The sequence below is a fragment of the Debaryomyces hansenii genome, assembly GCF_000006445.2.
Source record: "Debaryomyces hansenii CBS767 chromosome E complete sequence".
NCBI classification, from domain to species: Eukaryota; Fungi; Ascomycota; class Pichiomycetes; order Serinales; family Debaryomycetaceae; genus Debaryomyces; species Debaryomyces hansenii.
Genome location: NC_006047.2, coordinates 1,174,376 through 1,195,699, shown reverse-complemented (window position 1 = coordinate 1,195,699; position 21,324 = coordinate 1,174,376). Strand labels below are relative to the sequence as shown.

General features: G+C 36.0%; 11 protein-coding genes across 11 annotated transcripts; 6 read left to right on the top strand and 5 right to left on the bottom strand. All coding sequences in view use genetic code 12, as the record gives it.

Annotated features, from left to right (window-relative positions):
- Positions 1 to 142: 142 nt before the first annotated feature.
- DEHA2E14894g (DEHA2E14894p) lies at positions 143 to 3,112 on the bottom strand (the record flags this gene model as incomplete). The annotated part of the gene is made up of 1 exon (XM_459952.2): positions 143 to 3,112. One exon carries the CDS (start codon positions 3,110 to 3,112, stop codon positions 143 to 145), a length of 2,970 nt encoding a protein of 989 aa, XP_459952.2.
- A 584-nt stretch (positions 3,113 to 3,696) lies between these two features.
- On the bottom strand, positions 3,697 to 4,602 carry DEHA2E14872g (DEHA2E14872p; the record flags this gene model as incomplete). Its single annotated transcript, XM_459951.1, has 1 exon — positions 3,697 to 4,602. One exon carries the CDS (start codon positions 4,600 to 4,602, stop codon positions 3,697 to 3,699), a length of 906 nt encoding a protein of 301 aa, XP_459951.1.
- A 1,385-nt stretch (positions 4,603 to 5,987) lies between these two features.
- Positions 5,988 to 8,135, top strand: DEHA2E14850g (DEHA2E14850p; the record flags this gene model as incomplete). The annotated part of the gene is made up of 1 exon (XM_459950.1): positions 5,988 to 8,135. The coding sequence occupies one exon, from the start codon at positions 5,988 to 5,990 to the stop codon at positions 8,133 to 8,135; it is 2,148 nt and encodes a 715-aa protein (XP_459950.2).
- A 49-nt stretch (positions 8,136 to 8,184) lies between these two features.
- Positions 8,185 to 8,691, bottom strand: DEHA2E14828g (DEHA2E14828p; the record flags this gene model as incomplete). The annotated part of the gene is made up of 1 exon (XM_459949.1): positions 8,185 to 8,691. One exon carries the CDS (start codon positions 8,689 to 8,691, stop codon positions 8,185 to 8,187), a length of 507 nt encoding a protein of 168 aa, XP_459949.1.
- A 175-nt stretch (positions 8,692 to 8,866) lies between these two features.
- Positions 8,867 to 10,114, top strand: DEHA2E14806g (DEHA2E14806p; the record flags this gene model as incomplete). Its single annotated transcript, XM_459948.1, has 1 exon — positions 8,867 to 10,114. One exon carries the CDS (start codon positions 8,867 to 8,869, stop codon positions 10,112 to 10,114), a length of 1,248 nt encoding a protein of 415 aa, XP_459948.1.
- A 153-nt stretch (positions 10,115 to 10,267) lies between these two features.
- DEHA2E14784g (DEHA2E14784p) lies at positions 10,268 to 11,113 on the top strand (the record flags this gene model as incomplete). The annotated part of the gene is made up of 1 exon (XM_459947.2): positions 10,268 to 11,113. The coding sequence occupies one exon, from the start codon at positions 10,268 to 10,270 to the stop codon at positions 11,111 to 11,113; it is 846 nt and encodes a 281-aa protein (XP_459947.2).
- Positions 11,114 to 11,549: 436 nt separating this feature from the next.
- DEHA2E14762g (DEHA2E14762p) lies at positions 11,550 to 12,590 on the top strand (the record flags this gene model as incomplete). Its single annotated transcript, XM_459946.1, has 1 exon — positions 11,550 to 12,590. The coding sequence occupies one exon, from the start codon at positions 11,550 to 11,552 to the stop codon at positions 12,588 to 12,590; it is 1,041 nt and encodes a 346-aa protein (XP_459946.1).
- A 294-nt stretch (positions 12,591 to 12,884) lies between these two features.
- DEHA2E14740g (DEHA2E14740p) lies at positions 12,885 to 14,363 on the top strand (the record flags this gene model as incomplete). The annotated part of the gene is made up of 1 exon (XM_459945.1): positions 12,885 to 14,363. One exon carries the CDS (start codon positions 12,885 to 12,887, stop codon positions 14,361 to 14,363), a length of 1,479 nt encoding a protein of 492 aa, XP_459945.1.
- Positions 14,364 to 14,449: 86 nt separating this feature from the next.
- DEHA2E14718g (DEHA2E14718p) lies at positions 14,450 to 15,625 on the top strand (the record flags this gene model as incomplete). The annotated part of the gene is made up of 1 exon (XM_459944.1): positions 14,450 to 15,625. The coding sequence occupies one exon, from the start codon at positions 14,450 to 14,452 to the stop codon at positions 15,623 to 15,625; it is 1,176 nt and encodes a 391-aa protein (XP_459944.1).
- A 36-nt stretch (positions 15,626 to 15,661) lies between these two features.
- On the bottom strand, positions 15,662 to 17,098 carry DEHA2E14696g (DEHA2E14696p; the record flags this gene model as incomplete). Its single annotated transcript, XM_459943.1, has 1 exon — positions 15,662 to 17,098. One exon carries the CDS (start codon positions 17,096 to 17,098, stop codon positions 15,662 to 15,664), a length of 1,437 nt encoding a protein of 478 aa, XP_459943.1.
- A 226-nt stretch (positions 17,099 to 17,324) lies between these two features.
- Positions 17,325 to 20,846, bottom strand: DEHA2E14674g (DEHA2E14674p; the record flags this gene model as incomplete). The annotated part of the gene is made up of 1 exon (XM_459942.1): positions 17,325 to 20,846. One exon carries the CDS (start codon positions 20,844 to 20,846, stop codon positions 17,325 to 17,327), a length of 3,522 nt encoding a protein of 1,173 aa, XP_459942.2.
- Positions 20,847 to 21,324: the final 478 nt, after the last annotated feature.

Genomic DNA, 21,324 nt, shown 5'->3' with positions numbered 1-21,324 from the left:
TTTTGCACGATTCTATTTAGCCTCATTTTTAACTACTTAACAGGTTTATAAAGTTCTTTTATTAGTATATACAAGAAATTTTCATATTGAAACATTACAAATGGCCTGCAACTCTATATAGTTACTATCTTAATTACATTGATTATTCAGCATCATCTTTTTTTTCATCTGCAGGCTTCTCGTTTTTGAAAACATCCTTACCATCAAGATATTTATCAAAGGCATCATTGGTTTCTGGGAAAGGCCTCTTACCTAATAATCTAATCATGTCTTCCCTGGTGATATACTCCTTTCTCAATAACTCTTGAGCTACTAGTTCAACTTCATGAGATTTCTCCTTCAATAAATCTGCACATTTTTGGTAGCATTCTCTAACGATTCTTTGAATCTCCTCATCTATGATAGAGTTGGTTTCGTCACTGAATGGCTTGGTTAAGTTATCCTGAGATTGGGTGTCGGCGTAGTTGACCATACCAACTCTCTTAGACATACCAAATCTTAAAACCATTGATTGGGCAATGTTGGTGACTTTTTTGAAGTCATCGTGGGCACCACTTGTTACTGAATCAAAATGTAATTCTTCTGAAACTCTACCACCTAAAGTCATAATCATTCTATCCTCTAATTGTAAAGCAGACATCAAGTATTGGTCCGGTGGTAAGTACTGTGCGTAACCTAAAGCACCTTGGCCCCTAGGAATGATAGAAACTTTCAATAATGGATGAGCATGTTTCAAAAACCAACCACAAACAGCATGACCTGCTTCATGGTAGGCAACAACCCTTTGTTCTTCAGCGTTCAAAATTTTGGATTTCTTTTCAATTCCACCTATAACCCTCTCAATTGCCAATTCGAAATGTCTTGAGGTAACGGCTTCAGCATTAAATCTCGCACCAATTAAAGCGGCTTCATTACAAACGTTTGCAATATCTGCACCAGAAAATCCTGGTGTTAAAGCAGCCAAACGACCCGGCAAATCATGATCGATATTCTTAGCTAACGTAATTTTTTTCAAATGAACTTGGAAGATTTCTTTACGTCCTAACAATTCAGGATTATCAATAGTAATATGTCTGTCAAATCTACCTGGTCTCATCAAAGCTTTATCTAAAATGTCTGCTCTGTTCGTACCTGCCAAAACAACAACATGATCTGAGCTTTCAAACCCATCCATTTCAACCAATAATTGATTTAAAGTAGTTTCACGTTCATCGTTGGTACCACTAGCATTTCCCTTTGAACGTTGTTTACCAATAGCATCAATTTCATCAACGAATACTATTGATGGTGCATTTTCACGGGCAGTCTTAAACAAGTCACGAACACGAGATGCACCAACACCGACAAACATTTCTACGAATTCAGATCCTGAGACAGAGTAAAATGGAACATCGGCTTCACCCGCAGTGGCTTTAGCTATAAGGGTCTTACCAGTACCAGGTGGACCCGATAAAATGGCACCTCTTGGAATTTTAGCTCCTAGCTTTTCATATTTCTCAGGATTTTTTAAGAACTTAACAAATTCCATGACTTCTTCTTTCGCTTCAGACATACCTGCAACATCCTTAAATCTAATTTTTATGTCTGTTTCTTGATTGAATTTCTTTGCAGTAGATTTACCAAATCCCAATGGACCACCCATTCCACCCATACTAGCCTTTTTAGTCATGTAGTAAATAGCACCCAAGAATAATATTGTTGGTAAAAAGTTAATCAACATCTTTGTGGTGTTACCTTCATTTACATATACTACCGGAACTCTAACCTGTTCGGCAATTTTATACTCCTCTTGAACATGACGTAAACTACGTTCGAATGATTCAATAGATCCAACATTGAAATATAAGCGACCTTGATGGTTTCCATATTGTGCTTTACCATTATCATTCAATTCCACGATTACAGTTTTATTATTGACAACAACTAATCTCGACACAAGATTCTTACTCAAAAAGTCAGCTGCAAACTTTTGGAATGAGATTTCATTATCACTGTCTTGGGACAAATTATACAAAACGTACATTAAAAGACCACCCAAAAGTCCAAGCTGAAAATACTTCATTGGGGATCCATTGAGATTGATTTCAAACTCCATGGATTTTTTGTCTTTATTATTTTTATTTTTACCATTCTTTTTATCATCTTGAGAATTCTTCTTGGAATCATTATTCTGAAATATGAAGTTGTTCAATCCTGGATTAGCATTGGAATTTTGTTTAGTATTGGCACTGTTCGATTTTTTAAAAGCATCATTATAAATCTTTGAAAACTTATCTTGAATAGCATCAACTTGAGAATTGAACACCTGAAAACGAGCATACTCTGTAGGACATAATGAGCAAGTATATTTCTGGCCAGGTTTCGCAAATGGTGTCGATGATAAGATTGAAAATATATTAAACCAGCCAATAACTACATCTTCATTTACATTCATTTCATCGGCTACTTTTTTCGCCTGTTCGGTTGCATTGTCCTCTGGATTCATGCTAACATAAGAATTCAATAACTTTGCAACGACAGGATCCTCGAAGTTTAATTCATCCATGAAGATGATATTGTTCAGTAAAAAGTGATACACATGGAAGTAAAACAACACATCATTCTTTGTAACTGGTGCATATTCTGGATGGAATTCTTTGAAGCTATCAATTATATCGTCAATTAACGCATCAGGATTAAAATTTACAGATTGTGGTCTGGTATAAGCCTCACATTCACGTACAAATGTCGTTAACATGAAAGAGTAGATCACTTGGTACCTAGCCAAATTCTCCACTGACATAGGATCTTCATCAAACTTCATCACTGGCGCCGGAATGTTCGCATTCAACTTCGATTCTTGAGCTTCGGTAACCTTGGCTTCTTGCTTCAATAACTGACTATGTAATTTCAACTTTTCGAAAAAACCTGCGTTGCGATATGTTTCCTTAAGCTCTTTTAATTTTCTTATTTCAGCGTTTATTTTCTCGTCCTTTCCATCTTTTTCGGTCTTCTTTTGGTCTTGAAGTAAGCGCTTCGTTATATGTAAACCTCTTATTGAAGGTGTTTTCAATACATTTATGCTAGGGTTAAATATTGCCCTTATAGGTCTTCTAACAACCCTCAACGACATCACCAACTTTATGCCCTTTGATAATTTTATCGTGAAAAGAACTTCACCACTGTTAACAAACTTGATACTCGAGTTTTCTCGATTTTGCCTTCATCCTAATTACGCACTAAAATTTAGACTTCCTAATGTAGTAGTAAGTACATAAATACCAGCGATTGTTGTTTACAACATAAAGCAGTTCACCTAAGTCAGTTGACATCCTTGATGCAGATACACTTCAAAGGATCAATAGTATGTTCATTGTATTAGACTTGGAAAGACTACGCTTTACTCTAATCATATTCGTCCATGAGGACAATTAATATCTTAGCAGCAAAATATATTAGAAGCTTATACTTCCCTTCATAAGACGCCTTATTAGTAACAAACATATATGGTGGTTACTATTGACCTACTTTACACCAATGGGACGTTTAAATAGTAGGTAATTTCAACGTGGAAGCAGAATACCTAAAACGGAAATTTAGGTGTCGCATTCTTTATTATACTTGATAGACTTTTATTTGCAATCTATAAAAGAAATAGCTATAAAAAGCAACGAAAATTGAAGTTTTCTAACGAAAGAAAGTTAAAAGAGATTTAAATTATTCATACACTTTGAAGTGAACATTGACCGGTCTGTGATCACTAAATCTAGATCCATTGTACATGTTATCAAGAACTTCATACTCAAGGGCATAAGTATTGGAGTTTTCTTGATTAGTGTTTAATGGGGACCAAATAAAATCAATGATGGATTGGTTGTCGTTTTTCTCAAATCCAGTATAAGTAGAAAGGTTGCCATTGATATGCTGATAAGCAGCGGTGTTTGAGTCTTTCAAGCTCTTTTGAAGAGTTTGATAGGCAACATCGGAGGAGATAGAGTTGAAATCACCACTCAAGAATGTAGGATAGTTATTTGGCATTTGTTGAATCCAGCCAGCAATTAAGTCAGCAGATTTTTGTCTTGCTTCTTCAGATTTGTGATCAAAATGGGTATTAAAATAATTAACGACCTTACCTGATTGTTTGTGTTGCATGGTGGTCATAGTAACAATTCTAATGGTTGCAGCACCCCATGCAATACTTGGCGTATCAGGGGTTTCACTTAACCATCTAGATGTACCGTTTAATAAGCTCCATTCTTCAGTGTTGTATAAAACGGCAGAATATTCCCCTTTCTCTGCTCCATCATCTCTCCCGACTCCAAAATGAGTCCATGGAATATTGTTACCATTACCATTTAAACCTTGTAAAATATCAAGCAATTGGTTATGTTTCAATTCTTGCAAACCAACCAAAGTTGGGCCATTCTCGTTCCTTGATTGTAAGGCTTGGATTACACCACCTTTTCTTTCGCTCCAAGGTTGCTCAGAAGCGAAACGATTGTCAGTATCAACTCTAACGTTATTTGAATAGATTCCAAATTCAAATCCATCGTCTCTTTTTGTAATAGCAGAAATTCTGTCTTGTAAGAATGACAAGTCAACAGCATATATGAAGCAACCCATTCCAAGTAATGAGCAGCACGATAATACTATCATAGAAAGTTGACGGGAGGTAAATGTTTTGCTTTGCATAGTGATATTGAGTATAGTAGTTAATACAGATTCACGATAATTACTTACTTACTCTCTACCATAGACGCCTATTTATACCTTGAGCATATCCATTTTCTTTATCCCTTCTTCTGTGTTGTGGTTGTTACCATCTCTGCAAACGTGGTTGTGACTATTGTACAACTATATCCACGGGGTGAGAATACTACATTGATAAACTTTTAAACTTAGAAAGCTTGGAAATGATTCAACGTAGATAGATATTCACATCACGACCTACACCAACGTGTATGCTGCAATGATCCATATTAAGTACATAGGTGTTTTCCGGTCGGAAGCAAATTTCAACTGGTTTGCTGACAGATTGTTGCAATCATTGTTTTAAGTTTCTGCCACGTACCTTACATGCAACCTATATTACACATGGGGCAATTCTTGTACATGGGACTTCTAATATACAAACATTCTACCTCCTTGTTAAAATAGTACATTATCCTATTATAAGAATAGTCTCCTATGGACAATGTATCGTTGTCTTACACGTGTAGTATACCATTCTCTCTAAAGTATAAGCTGCACCATCCATATCCCCAATATGTGCATAATATGGCATCCGTTTATTTCCTAGCGTAAGCATTAATATTTGGGGATTCAGTATGATGTAACACTTGCTGATGTGCAATATCCCTTATCTGTGCATTAGAGACGACTGTCAATGCGCCATTCTCTATGACATACCAACATTTTAAATTTTTGCTTTAGAATCTGAATCCAAACCAGATGCATCGGCAATTGATCCAACAATATGACAATTGTCCTACAGTCTGTTCCCCATTATCTTTAAACTTAGTTTGGTAGTTTACAAATCCACCCACGTTCGCTATTATTTGCAGCCCAAACGTGCAAGTGAAATTAATTTTCATTCTCACATATTATCTGTCTTCTGTCTTTTGCCTTGCTTGAAATTTTTTATGCTAAACAAGCAAGAAATGATTTATCGTAGAGTTTGTTTTGATCGATATAAATCTTGAAGTAGTTTTTCTGGTCGAGAGTAAGTAAACCGCTTCTATAGATGGACATCGTAGTTAATTGTTATGAAATTTCGACTTTAGCCTCAAGGCTATAAAAATTATTCCTACATGTTTTCACTAATACTTATCTACATACTATTATAATCCGATCTATCTATATCATAACTACCCTGATCCAGATTAAAGTAGTTGTTGATATATTAACTGCAACAGTCAGAGAAACTTTGCGTAATTTTTTTACCTCGGTAAAATCGGTACATTTTAACTCTTCCTTAAGCGTTGAAATATTGAAATTCTTATTTCTAAATGCAATTATCAACAATGTTAACGTTGCATGAAGACAAAGAGAACACGATAGAAGGTAATCAAGAGATCCATATAGGTGAATCATTTAGCTCAGAATCACCGACTTCTGATGAGTCTGACAAAGAAGAACCACTTGACTATGGGGATCGCATTCTCGGACAGGGTTATGATGATAATAATGCGATTAAGATAGGTAGACGGATGCCTAGAAGCGATGCTGATTCCATTGTGGGCGGAGAATCTATAACTGATGTTTATGAAGGGAAGCACACTGTTAGCGATAAAAACAAGACTGCTGGAGAACAAGATGTGCATACATCGGGGAAAGCTAAAGACACTATAAGTCATCCCGACTATAACGAATCCCAGAAAGTTTTTTCTTTCTCTTTGCCATTTGGAGGTTTAACTAACATCCGGTCAAATTTGTATAAACAATTTCAAGCATTCAAACAGGACCCTTTACCCCATGTACATAACCATGATCCCATCAGACATGAAATCGGGATTAAATTACAACGACAACAATCGGTTAGCACCCTTGACGAAGCTAATTATTTTAAAGACTTCAAGGGTGTGTATGACGTTCGTTTCAGAGCAGTGAAGCATTCTGTTGCAGCGAACCTCAATGAGATGTTGCCAGATTTCATTCTTTCTAACAAAAAGGGAAAAGAGTACGAAACTATTTATAATGAAATTGATGGGAATATCGTATTATTGGGGGGCTATCGTGGGTCGGTCTTACGTGAGACTAAGACAAATAAACGAGTTTGGATTCCTTTTAAGGCTGGTTTCAATCTAAGAAAAATAAACCTCTTACTAGGACCTACAAAAGAAGATGAGTTAAATGCAAGTCGTTACATTTATCCTGATGGGGTTTTGAAAAACATAGGACCCGTTGATATTTGCAAAAAATTATTAAAAAAATTGTCACATAATCCCAAAACGAATGTTAAAGAGTTTGGATACGATTGGAGACTAAGCGGAAACATCATAACAGAACAGTTTGAAAAGTTTTTAGAGGAAATTTACAACCTGACTGGTAAGCCAACTTTAGTAATAGCACATTCTATGGGTGGAATGATTGCTCACAGTGCAATGCAGAAAAATCCAAAATTATTCAGATCTATTGTATATGTTGGGGTACCTAGTGAATGTCTCAATGTCTTGGGGCCTATACGGTTTGGTGATTCGGTTTTGTTTTCAGATAAAATTTTGACTCCGGAAACTAATTTCATGATGCGTTCGAGTTTCAATTTCTTGCCACCAAGCGGCAGAGCATTCGTAAATAGAGATACTAAAGAATTTTATGATTTGGACTATTTTGACCCTGAAACATGGGTTGAATACAACTTGAATCCATTGGTTGCAAAGTCCAGAAAACTTCAAGAAATGTCAAGGATATCAAGTCCTGTATCTGATGACGTAGCAAGCTCAAGTACACTTGCAACTTCTGATTCTGGTTATTCATTTCCAAGAATCAACAATTTAGGATCTAGGCTTTTAAACTACAGAACCAAATCTATTTCTCGTAGAAATAAGCCAAGTAGTGTTCATACTGGTACTGAATCTACGAGCCCAAGTAATCCAAGTATAAGTTCCCTTAGATTATTTTCGCCATCTCCGGAACCTCCGAGCGAAGAAGAACATTATTTTATTCTGTTTACCCAAGCTTACGAATACTTGAAAGAGACCTTAAAAAGTACTAAAGAATTCATTCTTGGGTTGAACTTTCAGGAAGAATTAGCGGCTGAGTATCCACCATTAGCTGTTGTTTATGGTAACCGAGTTCCTTCCGTGAGAGGTTCGACTGTTCGAGACATAGACGATATAAAGGAAGGTAATTATTATGAATTTTACTATGGTCATGGTGATGGTGTTATACATCAGAAATGGTTAATGCCAGAAAATAAAGGGTTTCAATTTTATGATGAAGAAACCGGTGAAGGTGAAATTGTGGGTAAATTCTCGTCAAGCTGCGGTCATGTTAATTTAATGACGGATTTCAAAGCCATGGGTTATGCATTAAGTGCTGTTTGGCAAGCAGAACAAATCTGGGAAGAAAAGAAAGCAAGACAAAAACAAAATCGTAGTTTAAAAAAATTCAGATTCAACAGCAGCGATTTGGCTTACATAAATGAATCTAGCTAGGCTTATTGCATTGTATATATTAGTTTTAAAAGTCTAGCTCAATCTATATTTATTCGTCATCTTCTTCATTAATCTCATAATATTTCACTTTAATCCATAAGCTGCAACTCTCGCATTGGACTATAATATCGAAACCATTGTCGCCATCCTCCGTACCGTTTTCAATCAAGTCCGATTCCTTAAACTTAATGGACTTTGGAAACTGACATCTAGGACAATCCTTGAGCCATTTACATTCCTCTTCTTCCTCCATTTCAAAATCATCCAAACAGTATATATCTAGTCCATCTCCTGTTATATTGAATCCCTGTCTCTGGATAGACCTTTTTAGCGAATCGTCGTACTGGTCTCTCAATTCTGGGTCTATGAGAGTTTTATATGCTTCTTGTATGCTATTTATGGTAGTCGAAGCATTTCCGTTCTTATCAGGATGATGTGCTAATAACATCTCTTTATATGCACTTTTGATGTCAAGGTCATTACAAGTCGGAACTACGCCAAGAACTTTATAATGGCTTCGTTTCTGTATATCCCTGTCCTCTATATATGGATCCATAACCCAAATCTATGTAATTATGTCCCAACCAGTAGTCATGATAGTATGAAATTTAGATATTCATTAATCACGTGTGTTTTCAGAAATTTTTTTTTTGAAGCATATACTTAGATGAGATGAAGAAGCATTATTTTCATTTTTACAGTGTTGACGGATAATTATAATTGGAATCTATATGTCAGGGGAGAAAAGAAAGAGAGAGTCTAAGACTACAGAATTAAGGGTTTCGTCATACACGGAAGATCCCGCCGTTGTGGTTGGATCATTTTTCAAGGGCTTATCAGTTCCAAGCGACATGGAATTTGATTTATATAAGCATAAAAAGAACGATGAATTTGTAATTCACGGAGAAAATGAAAGATTGGATTATAATGGAGAAACTGTCGAAGATGATAATAATGATTATGTAGTTGCATTATACGACCCTCTTAACAAATCGGTCGATTTATATAAATCTCCATTAGTGCTCAGTAAGGTGACAGCCAAGTCGAAGAGATCATTCAAAGGGCCTTCTATTAGACAAGCCGGTGTTCGTAATGTTACGCAGCGTAATGCATTAGGTGAAGCTTTTGGTACCAAGAAGGCCAAGGCTGCGATCACAAACTTAGAAAAGAACAGAATTGACGCAGATAAGTTGCAAGAAATGGAATTGGATATTGTTGATTCCGTTAAAGAGACCACGCAAGATTTGCCAACTAGAAAACAAATGGAAGATACTGTTACACATGATAGACCAACACCAATTGCAAACGTTGAAGCCACCAACGTTGAGGATATCTATGAATTGTACAATATAATACCCAAGAGGGAATGGTCATACTTGCGTGTTAACTCTCTTTTCACTGAAGAAGACCCTAAGCAAAGATTGGAATTATTACCATACGATAAGTCAATTTATGTATCAAAGCATTTGGCCCCATTAATTTCTAGCAATAACACTGAAAAATTACAATTATTATACTACGCATCTTTATTATTTGGAGTTTACGAAAACCGCCGTGTTAAGGACAAACAGACTTTAATGTTAAAATTACAAAACAAACCTTCCGAAATTTTAGTCGATGGTATCTTAGAAAGATTTACCATTCCTCGTGCCTCGCAATTCGGTAAGTCAAAAGATAGATCGTTTGTAATCGATCCTCATCATGAAGATAAGCTATTGTGTTACTTATTAGCTATCATTTTCCATATTGATAACTTCATGGTTGAGTTACCTCCTTTAGCTCATGAGTTAAATATGAAACCAACTAGATTAGTTAGTTTATGCAAAGCATTGGGTGCAATTATTAAATCAGCTACCGTTGCCCAGGCAGAGGCATTTGGTATTCCAAAGGTTTCTGCAAGCACCTATAAAGTCGCAACCTTAAAGGTTCCTTTCAAGTTACCAGAAATGAGTAAAAGAGTAAGAAAGGGTGGTCGTTAATTTGTTCATATGTCTGTAGTTTCAATAGAATTGGTATAACTTTTTTAGTTACACAAAAATAAGTATAAAGAGTAGATGATCTAAATATTCCTGAATAATTTATTTACATTTATTTTTCAATATAGATAAGTGACATAGGTACGAGTATCAAGGATGGCCAAAAACGAAGAATCCGTGGAAAAGGATTCCCAGATGCTTGAACAATGCTTAATTGGACTAGCTGAGTGTGAACAGGAAATGGATAAAGCAGAAATAGATGCTAGTGTTTACAGAATTAGGAAAACACAAAGTATCTATAAGAAACGTCGTCAGATACTAACACAGATTCCTCAATTCTGGTACATTGTATTAGCTGAGAATGATGACTTTCCAGACTATGTCAGTGGTGATGATTTGAAATACATTGAGTATATCACTGACATTTACGTGCATTATAAAGTTGCTGATACTGAAAGCTCCGAAAACCCTAGAGATTTTTCAATTACCGTGGCGTTCAAAGATGATGAGAATGGTGAACCCTTGGTGCCAACCCAAGAGGTAACTAAACATTTTCATTCATTTATTGAAGATGGGGAAGAGAAGCTCCGCTCGTCGCCAGTAGCTGTTAAATGGCCTAAAGAACTAAAAGAAATAAACCCAACGCTTATTAAACAAAATAAGGGTAAAGATTTGTCGTCAGAGGATAAGAAAAACTATAGATTAGGCATGAAATCATTTTTTTCGTGGTTCAACTGGACTGGTACCAAACCAGGAAAAGAATTCCGCAGCGGTGACGAATTAACTAGATTGATAATCGATGACTTGTTTCCCTATGCCGTTAAATACTACACCGAGGCCTTGCCAGGTGATGGCTTGGATGATGAAGACAGCTCTGAGGGTGAAGAATTAGATATAAGCGAGGAAGACGATGATGAAGGAGAAACTTCCCAACAAGACGCCACGAACAGTAAGAAGCGAACTGCAAAAGTTGATGATCAACCATCGAAAAAGAAAAAATAGATCTACATTGAATACCTCATGTCTTTCTTAATAGAGTACGGTTCCAAAATTTTATATTTTCATAAATCAATTCATTGATAAAACACGCATTATTCTGATGTAACAATGACCTCCAGTCTTGTAATGACCCTCTGTAATCATGTCTGTAGAATCATTTCGAATGCTTTATTATGTATGTCGTGTATTAACCATGTAATTATTACCTCTTGAGAACTGTAAGTCATTATAATCATTTATACTAATTACCCTTCTTCTTATCAGCTTAGGCCGCCCATCTACCTCCATCTCCCTCACCACCTACTATCTACAGTTGTATCGTTCAGTCGAATACAAATAAATCAATATATTATTATTGTTGCGTTAGAATAGTTAAATCAAATACCCGCTCATTCATTGATTATTAATTATAAATATCCACAAGAGTTATAAGATAACTATGAGTGTTCAAACTGCTGGAAATGCTGGAGATGAACCATTTGCTGGTCCGAACCTAAATATCACATTAACGTGTCCGGAATGTAAAATTTTTCCTCCTGATTTAATAGAAAGATTTAGTGAAGGTGACATTGTTTGTGGTAGTTGTGGTTTAGTCCTTAGTGATCGTGTTGTCGATACAAGGTCTGAATGGAGAACATTCAGTAATGATGATCAGAATGGTGATGATCCAAGTCGTGTTGGTGACGCCGGAAACCCGTTGTTAGATACTGAAGATTTGTCTACAATGATTTCATATGTCCCCGAAAACACCAAGGTCGGTAGAGAATTAAACAGAGCACAATCTAAGTCCTTAGTAGACAAAAAAGACAACGCATTGGCGGCAGCATATTCGAAGTTGTCGCAAATGTGTGATGGGTATCAATTACCAAAGATTGTTCAAGATGGTGCCAAGGAAGTGTACAAATTGGTTTACGAAGAAAGGCCTTTGAAAGGTAAGTCACAGGAATCAATCATGGCGGCTGCAATCTTCATTGGCTGTCGTAAAGCCAAGGTGGCTCGTTCTTTCAAGGAAATTTGGGCTTTAACCAATGTTCCAAGAAAGGAAATTGGTAAAGTCTTCAAAATCATGAATAAGATTATCCAGGAAAAGAACGCTGCTAATCCAAACGCATATTCTCTTATACAAGACAACATGCAAACCACCCAAACTTCGGCCGAAGATTTGATCAGAAGATTCTGTTCGCACTTGGGTTTGAGTACGCAAGTTACCAATGCTGCTGAACACATAGCTAGACGTTGTAAAGACGTTGGTGTTTTGGCGGGTAGGTCCCCCATCACCATTGCAGCAACTGTTATATATATGGCTGCTTTGGTTTTTGGGGCTGATTTACAACCTTCCAAGATAGCTGATAAGACTGGTGTCAGTGATGGTACTATCAAGACTTCATACAAGGTAATGTATGAAGAAAAAGAAAGATTAATAGATCCTTATTGGGTTGAAAGTGGTAAAGTCAAATTGGAAGATATTCCTAAGACTTAGTTCGCTGTATGTCCAAGAAAATGTGATATAAAATTCTGAAAAATAATAAAAAAATCGTTTTAAACAAGATAACGCATTTCTTATAATAATACTGGTTTCATTATCTATATTTTGTAATTTATTTTTCTATTTCTATCCTTATATTTAACTGTCTAGTCGTTATAATGTTTTAAATAGCTTTAATATAATGGGTATGAAAAAGTTTGGATCGCGCTGGAAATGCACCTTAAAATCGAACCACAAAGTTTATTAGGTAGTTTCTTGCAAAGGTAATGAAGTATTCTATAACCTACCATGCTTTTAAAATCATTTGCTAGATCACTAGCAACAGCTGCGTCTATCAGCTCTCCAAAGTTTCAGGACGTAGTAGTAATAGGTGGGGGACCAGCTGGATTATCGTTGTTAGCAGCTTTGAAAAATTCTCATAAGACGAAACATTTAAAATGTACATTGGTGGAAGGGTCGAGTTTAGAATCTGTTCGTGACTTTGGTATAAACCCACCGGATGAGTATACCAACAGAGTTGTTTCATTGACCCCTAAATCCGTAGAATTCATGCAAGAAAAAATTGGAAATTGGGACTACATAGACCAGGACAGAATCAAGTTCTATGATAATATTGTCGCTTATGATTCCCAAGATAAAGAATCACGTATAAGATTTGATGGAAGTAGCGTTGGTGTTGGTGTTTTGGCGGCAATGTGTGAAAATGTAAATATTCAAAGTTCATTGATATCGAAGATTGACGACTTAAATGACAATATTAAGGATCCAAGCATTGAGCAAGAAGCTGTTATATTAGATAATACTAAGGTTGTTGAAATTATTAATCCGAAAGAAGAAAATACCCATGAACTATTGGAAAACGACCCAGAAGCAGGCAACCCAGAAATCGACTGGCCAATTGTCAAGCTTTCGAATGGAGATGTTTTACAAACAAGATTATTAGTGGGTGCGGACGGTTTTAACTCTCCTGTTCGTAAATTTTCCCATATCCCATCTAGGGGTTGGTCGTATAATAGATTCGGTGTCGTAGCCACTATCAAACATCAATATGAAGACTACCGGTCAATTGCATGGCAAAGATTCCTTACAACCGGACCACTTGCTATTTTGCCATTAACTGAAGACAATGCTACTATTGTTTGGTCCACCACCCCTGAGTTGTCTGAATTATTTTTAAAGGTGGATGAAGAGATCTTCCCTCACTTGATTAACGCAGCCATGACCTTATCTGAGGTTGATTTGAATTATATTTATGAACAATTGAAGAAAGATCCAAATGACAAGTCAGTTCTTGAGGACATAGAGTGGCGTATGTCGAAAATAAAGCTCTCTATTTTGGAAGAAAAATATCCGTTACAGGTTACTACAGTGGTGGAGAACTCTAGAGCTAGATTTCCATTGAAATTATCCCATGCTGATACATATGCAATTCCTCGTATTGCATTAATTGGAGACGCTGCTCACACTGTTCATCCATTAGCGGGACAGGGTTTGAATATGGGACAATCAGATGTAGCATGTTTACTCGAGGCTCTTGAAGATGGGGTGAACAGAGGCCTTGACATTGGTTCAACATTAGTGTTGGAAAATTATACTGCTAATGCATGGCCTGCCAATCATGTATTGATGGGTGTTTGCGATAAATTGCATAAAATATTTTCAACTGATTGGTTCCCTATTGTCTTCCTTAGAGGTTTTGGTATGAAATCGTTAAATATAGTCGATACTGCCAAAGATTTAATGATAAAGGCTATCAGTGGTAGATAGGTGTACGGTCACGTGTTTAATTAGATATGAGAATGAAATTTAGATGTTATCAACATAGGTGTAGACAAGGTAGAACATATGATGATATGCGTATAAGATATAGCTGCTTACGAAGACCCAATAGCCATGCTATTGGTATAATAAGGTTTAAACCAAAATTTGCTATTCGATTTTACTCTGAGCCTCCCAAAAAAACCGATCATGGAGGAAACAAAGTCATAGATTTACAAGAAAAGAAAAAAGAACCAATAATCAGTGATAAATTCAGTACGTTAAAAGAAAAATATGAAATACCAAGGTATCCTATTGTCTTATGCCATGGATTTTCTGGTTTCGACAAGTTAACTTTCATGCATAAACCGAAATTCCATAATCGATTGCACCAAGCTAGCGAGAAAGTCAAAAAGACTATCGATGATGGATTATTGAATATTGATTATTGGTATGGTATTAAGGAAGCTCTTGAAAACATAGGAAGTACTGTTTTGATTGCCAAAGTTCCTCCATTTGGAACTATAAAGGAAAGAGCAAACCATTTGAATGATTTTATTAACAGAGAATGTGACGAACTTCGTAAAAGTGAATCCAAGTCGTCTATCTATAGTAATATGTCAAACAAATCAAAAGATGATGTGTCAGAGAATGCAACGTTCGAAGAGACGAATAAACCAATTAAGGTAAATTTGATTGCTCACTCTATGGGTGGTTTGGATAGCCGTTATCTTATATCCAAACTAAAGCATACTAATTATCAAGTAGTTTCATTAACCACTATATCTACACCTCATCATGGCTCTGAATGTGCAGACTTTATTGTTAAGTTTTTAAAGAACAGGAACCACTTATCCAGAGTATGTCCGAAATCAGTCCATGAATTAACTACAAAAAGTTTGGTAGAATTCAATCAGAAAGTAAAGGATGACCCTAATGTATCCTACTTTTCTTATGGTGCCCGATTCAACCCTAAGTGGTTCAGCGTCTTTAAATTAACTTGGGAGATAATGAAATATGAAATGCAACTTCGAGATAAAACTAAACCTGGTTTAGATCGAATTGATAATGACGGCATTGTGAGTGTAGAAAGTGCGAAATGGGGCAAATATATTGGCACATTAGATGATGTGGATCACCTTGATTTGATCAATTGGACAAATAAATTAAGAAACGCTATTGATAGCACTTTTTTTCATCCCACATCAAAGTTTAATGCTATCGCATTGTATTTAGATATAGCCGAAAACTTGTCGAAGCGAGGATTTTAATGTAGACATAGATTATACATTTACAAACTAAAAACATTATTCATCAATCGTAATCGTTTTAACATATGAAAACTCATCAATACCCCAAGAACTATTGACTCTGCCTTGTCCACTTTCTTTAACACCACCATGAGCTATAGTTGGCTCATCGTGGACTGTGGAGCTGTTTATATGGATACCACCGCATTGAATTTTCTTAGCAATCCGTAATGCCTTTAAAGTATTTATAGACCAGATTGCCGTCTTTAAACAACTTTGATCGTTGTTTAACTTCCTGACGAGTTCATTTACGTCACTATACTTGTAGATAGACAACACAGGGCCAAAAGTTTCAACAGAATCAAGTAACATATCCGAGGTTACGTTAGTAATAATAAGGGGCGTAACGGGTACATTTTCACCATTATCAGAAAACCTAGTCTCAGACCCATATTCAATCTTGGCACCTTTGGCAACTGCATCACTCACAAACTTACCAATATTCCTTGCAAGTCCCTCGTCTCTATGAGGTAACTTATAATCTGGGTCCTTCATCATAGATTCAGCTGTAGCCTTCATCGTTTTTAAGAATGCATCGTATACGGACTCGTGAATATAGGTTTTATCAGTACTCATGCAAATTTGGCCCATATGACACCATGCGCTCCAAAGAATGTTTTTGCTAGCTTTATCCAAATCAGCATCTTCTTCAACAATCGAGTAATTCTTTCCTCCCAATTCCAACAAGCATTGTTTCAAATTACTTGCGGCAATAGTTGCAATAGCTCGGCCAGTACTTGTTGAGCCAGTAAAATGAACCTTTTTAATTGCTTTGTTACGTATAAATAATTCAACGGCCTTTGGATTGTCCTCTGGTTTAAGATGAACTAATTGCAATGCATTCTTCGGCACACCAGCATCTAGGAAACATCTGACTAATATATACGCCGAGTGTGGTGCCTTTTCTGAAGATTTGACAATAACTGAACATCCAGCTGCTAATGGTCCCACAATTGATCTAGTCCCAAGTATCACTGGAGCATTCCATGGTGAAATCGACAATATTGTTCCAACAGGCTGTCTGAACGTCAAGGCCAAATCACAATAATTCGACTTTGGAATCACCCCATCAGGCTGAGATAATTGTGAAATGTATTCTTCCAATTGACCTATAGCTCCTTCAACATTAAATTCACTAAACCACGTAGGTCCCCCGATCAATTTATGTGCCTCGACAAGCTCATCTCGTTTAGCCGCAAGTAACTCAAGTGCTTTCTTCAAGATGCTTCTTTTCTCCGTGAATGGCATAGACGACCATTCTTCGAGCCCTTTCTCAGCATGATCACAAATCTCCGGTATCTGCTTTTCATAATCACTCAAATAACTAAAGTCACATATCTTATCCTGCGCATGTTTGTGGGAATACACGGGATACAAATTTGAAGTTGCGATTTCTTCACCGTTGATAATCAACGGGATGGTTGATAAATTCATCAATGTAATCTTATTGTTATTCTGTAATATATTTGAACAATTAACCGTACACAGATTTTTCGTTTATTCTCAATTATTGCATTTTATATGTAATTCGGTATCATGACCCGAACATTAACTAGCCGTGTTACACATCGACACACATTAAGTTACAGTTGTTAAAATATAATAATGACTAAAACTTAGTATTTGTTGTTAGTAAACTATATGTAATATATGGGGTATACTATAAAAGATCCAAGTTACTTAATTCGGCCGAGCAGCATTCGCAGTATTGTTCAACGGAATTGATCCCCGAAGCCATTTCATTATAAGTTTTTTCATCAGCATCAGCTTTAATGTTCTTAAATAAACTATTATTGATGTAATCACATTTCTGTAACTCGCTCATAAGCCAGTTTCGCCATTCACCTTTTGCAATTTCTGTCTCCATTTGATTTAACATTCTTAACTTGACTAATAAATCGTGTCTTTTTATACCTATTTCCTGAAAACTTTTCTTCAAACTTTTTGCAACTTCCCTAGTAGATTCATCCGCGTAATCTTCTTTCCAGGTGGTGGTCCCATCGTAATTCAAGACAAATGATGTGTTTTTGAATGTATCGAAGCATGCTGACGAAGTGGAATTTGCATGAAGCTGGGAAGTGTGAATCGTTTCGAGCAAATCAGAAGTATCACGGAGGTAAATTGCACGCTGTAACATCATAGGTTTAGAATGCAAATGTTCGTCGGCCAACTTGTTAGCACTCCGAACTATCCAGTATGAGTAGGATGTTTTTCCAACCAAGAAAAAATTGAATAACGTAGAAAGTAGTAATATAAATACTAGGGCATAGTTCATACGAATACCTCTAGCAAACGTGATGACTGAGTTTACAACAAAGTGGAAAAGTCCTGAGACTATGACCAAGTTGTAGAATAAGAATTTTCTGATGAGAATGCTTAAAACTCCGAATACTCGAATTTTGATGACGGGAATTGGCTTGAATTCATCAACATATTGTTCAGATTGGGTTAATTTGCCATAAAGGTATATAGATTTGACAATCATGCCATGTCTACCCACTTTTTTGACGACATTCTTTAAATCTATGTCGAGAGTTCTAGCTTGATTGATGCAGAGCCTGTGGCATATGGTTTGGATCATTTTAGATAGCACCAGACACTTATCACATTCAGTATGTGCGTACACAAAGAATTTACTTTGTGTATACGTGTGTCTCGTTATAATGAATCTATATTTGATGCTGAATTTGCAACCAAGAAATTTGTAACTCGATTTTACATGAGTGAAATTATAATATTCATCATCCACCATATTTTCTATGCTTTGCTCGAATTGAAGTTCAGCTTTACTCCTTCCTTCATAAATTGTTGGAGAATTGAATTTACGATGCAATTTACCGTTTGGTTTTTTGCCCCAAGGCATCTTAATGATAGATCCCAAACTGGTGAAGGCACTTTTTCCATCTAAAATAATAGAATTATCACCTAGTAATGCATGGAATATTGCCTTTGGCGGTAAATTATACGTTCTTTCAAGCATCAGATATGACTCGTCTCTATAATTAATCTTAAATTGCAATGGGCGATTGCCAACATTATTCGCAATAACTGAAGGAATGATATCTGGCTCTTTATTATTTGATACCTTTTTCCGTGCATCAGTCATTGCTTTATAATATTGAGCATCAATTTCAACTATTTCAGTAACAAGCTCATCGTTGCACTTCGGATTATCACTTATTCTATTGTTTACAATGTGCATTATTTTTTGTTTGATCAAGTTACCATCGTCCAAAAACAACTTCATTGTAATAACACCTCTAACATTATACATTTTGAGTAAGTCATTGTTTTTCCGGTGAGAGCACTCAACAGAAACTAAGGACCCTATATGTCTTTTAAACAATGAAATAAATCCGCTTTCTTGGATATAAAAATAAACATGATTTTTAGTGATAAAACACCTTCCGCTTAAATCTTGTTTAGAATTTGGTGAGCAAATACATCTAAACGATACCAAGCAGATTTCACCTGGTTCTACTGCTACCTCGAAAAGAGCTCTCATTTGTATATCCAACAGTACTAAATCGTCAGGATAGTCATGTGGATAATGAATACCAGATTCAAAACTATCGGCATCTGATGCCAACCGAATATCCCTCTGTTTATCCATTTCTGAAAGATTTGCATCTGAGTAATCATTTAAATAGTACAATCCCCAATTAACTGATCCCCAGATATTAGCCGTGAGAGCCGTTGGTAAAGATGTTGCATCTGCAATACTATATCCTATAATTGACGATCTAGTAGTGTCAGTGATAAATGGAGGTCTGATTTGAGGAATTTGATAATAAATATGATTTCTAAAGAATACCTCGTTTTTTTCAATGTGGCTTGACAACTTACTTGAAGTAATGATTTGTCCTACCGAATTAATAATTTTAGTATTGGTCAATTCTCGATCCATCGATGTATTCGCAGTTGATGCAAATTCCATTAATATCGGTGGATATCTCCCGGATGCAATATTGAGTAACCCTGTATCTTGAGAATTAGAGACTCTTGACCTCTCGTTCTCGAACACGCTTAACCACGACTTTAATTCTTTTAACGTTTCGGCTTGAAAAAGAATCGTTACATCAACGGTCTTTATTTCAAAGCAAAACCTCCTGTCTTCATTTGGTGAATATTGGATTTTGCATAGAAGAATACCAATTTTATCTGATTCCTGAACAAATTTTTTTGACGGACTCAACATTAACAATCCAAAAACCCCGTTCTTGATAAATCCCCATCTCCTAACCCAAATCGGTTTGCCTGATTTTTCAACATAAGTCTTCATAAAAAGATATCCATGTTTCTCGCACGCTATTTCTTCACTGTCTAATAGAGATTTAGCATTAATTAAAGAAACATTATAGTCATCTGCATTCGTAGAGGGTTGGTATTGGTTGGACGAACTTTGTTCGACCTGGTGTCTCGCTTGGTGCAAATCCTTATTTATCTTACCAATTGCAGATGCATAACAGTCACTCCAATTTTGTATTTTCAGAATTTTTTCCCATTCTTCTTTGTACGCTGTATCAACCCAATTTGTAAATAGCTCTTTCTTGTTTTTCCAAAAGTCTGTACTAAACCTAACTAATAGTTTATCCAAAAGATTTCCTAATTTCGTTAATTGGATCACCACTTCAAGACTCTCATGTATATAATCTCTTCTTACTTGAAATAATTGAGCCACATCCTCCATTACTATAGTTGGATTTTTAGTTTTCGACGATGCAAGATATATTTCCAAGTATTTATCGTATTTATTTTGAGCCATCTCAAAACGAGTACGCAGCTCTCTGAAGTGATTAATATCCCTGATGACCCGGGAATGTAATCTATCGATTGCATATGAGTTTACATTCATCGCTGCAAGGCTCGTACCCCAAAGTCTTTTCAATCCATCCCCGGTTGTAGTTAGCGATTGAACAGTATATTCCTGATCTATCAAGCCATCTTGGATAAATGGAGGTACTAGGTGCTCTAATAATGAATTCGAAAATGACTGCAATTCTTCTAAGTATTTCGGAAACTTCTTAACGGAACTAGATAATGCTATAATCCATTTCTCAATGTTATCAATTTGATCATCCATATGATTGATTGAGGCTCGGAAACTAGGGGAGTCCAATGCAGCCTCCTTAAAGGTGACAGCAATCAACCTAATCAGTCGGAAATCGTCTGCCGAAGTCATATGTCATGAAGTCTATTCATTGCCTATATGGTAACTGAATAATCATATCGAACTAACATTGTAGCAAATTTCGGTAGAAACACTAATATTATTTTGCAAGCATTATCTCTACATAGACTTTAACCAGACAGGAGATCGAGATTAGAGATTACTGAAAAGGTTCTACATATATACAAGAATACTTTAATCCTCCTAGTAAGTATGACAATTTATTTTTGGAATTTTTTTAAAACTTTCTTTCGCTGTCTTTTAGACAATAGTAATCAAGCTCCGCTAACAAAGCTTTAAAGGCCTAAAGTTAAGAACGCACTTTCGGCATATCATATATATAAAGAAAAACTTGATACCACATGGAAGTATAGATCTGTAATTAATGCTAAATGGAATATTCATAAATCTGAGGGTGTGTCGAAAATCCATCTCATCGGGTGCAACCTCTCAGCAATATTAAACATATCTCCGATTACTCAACGAATAT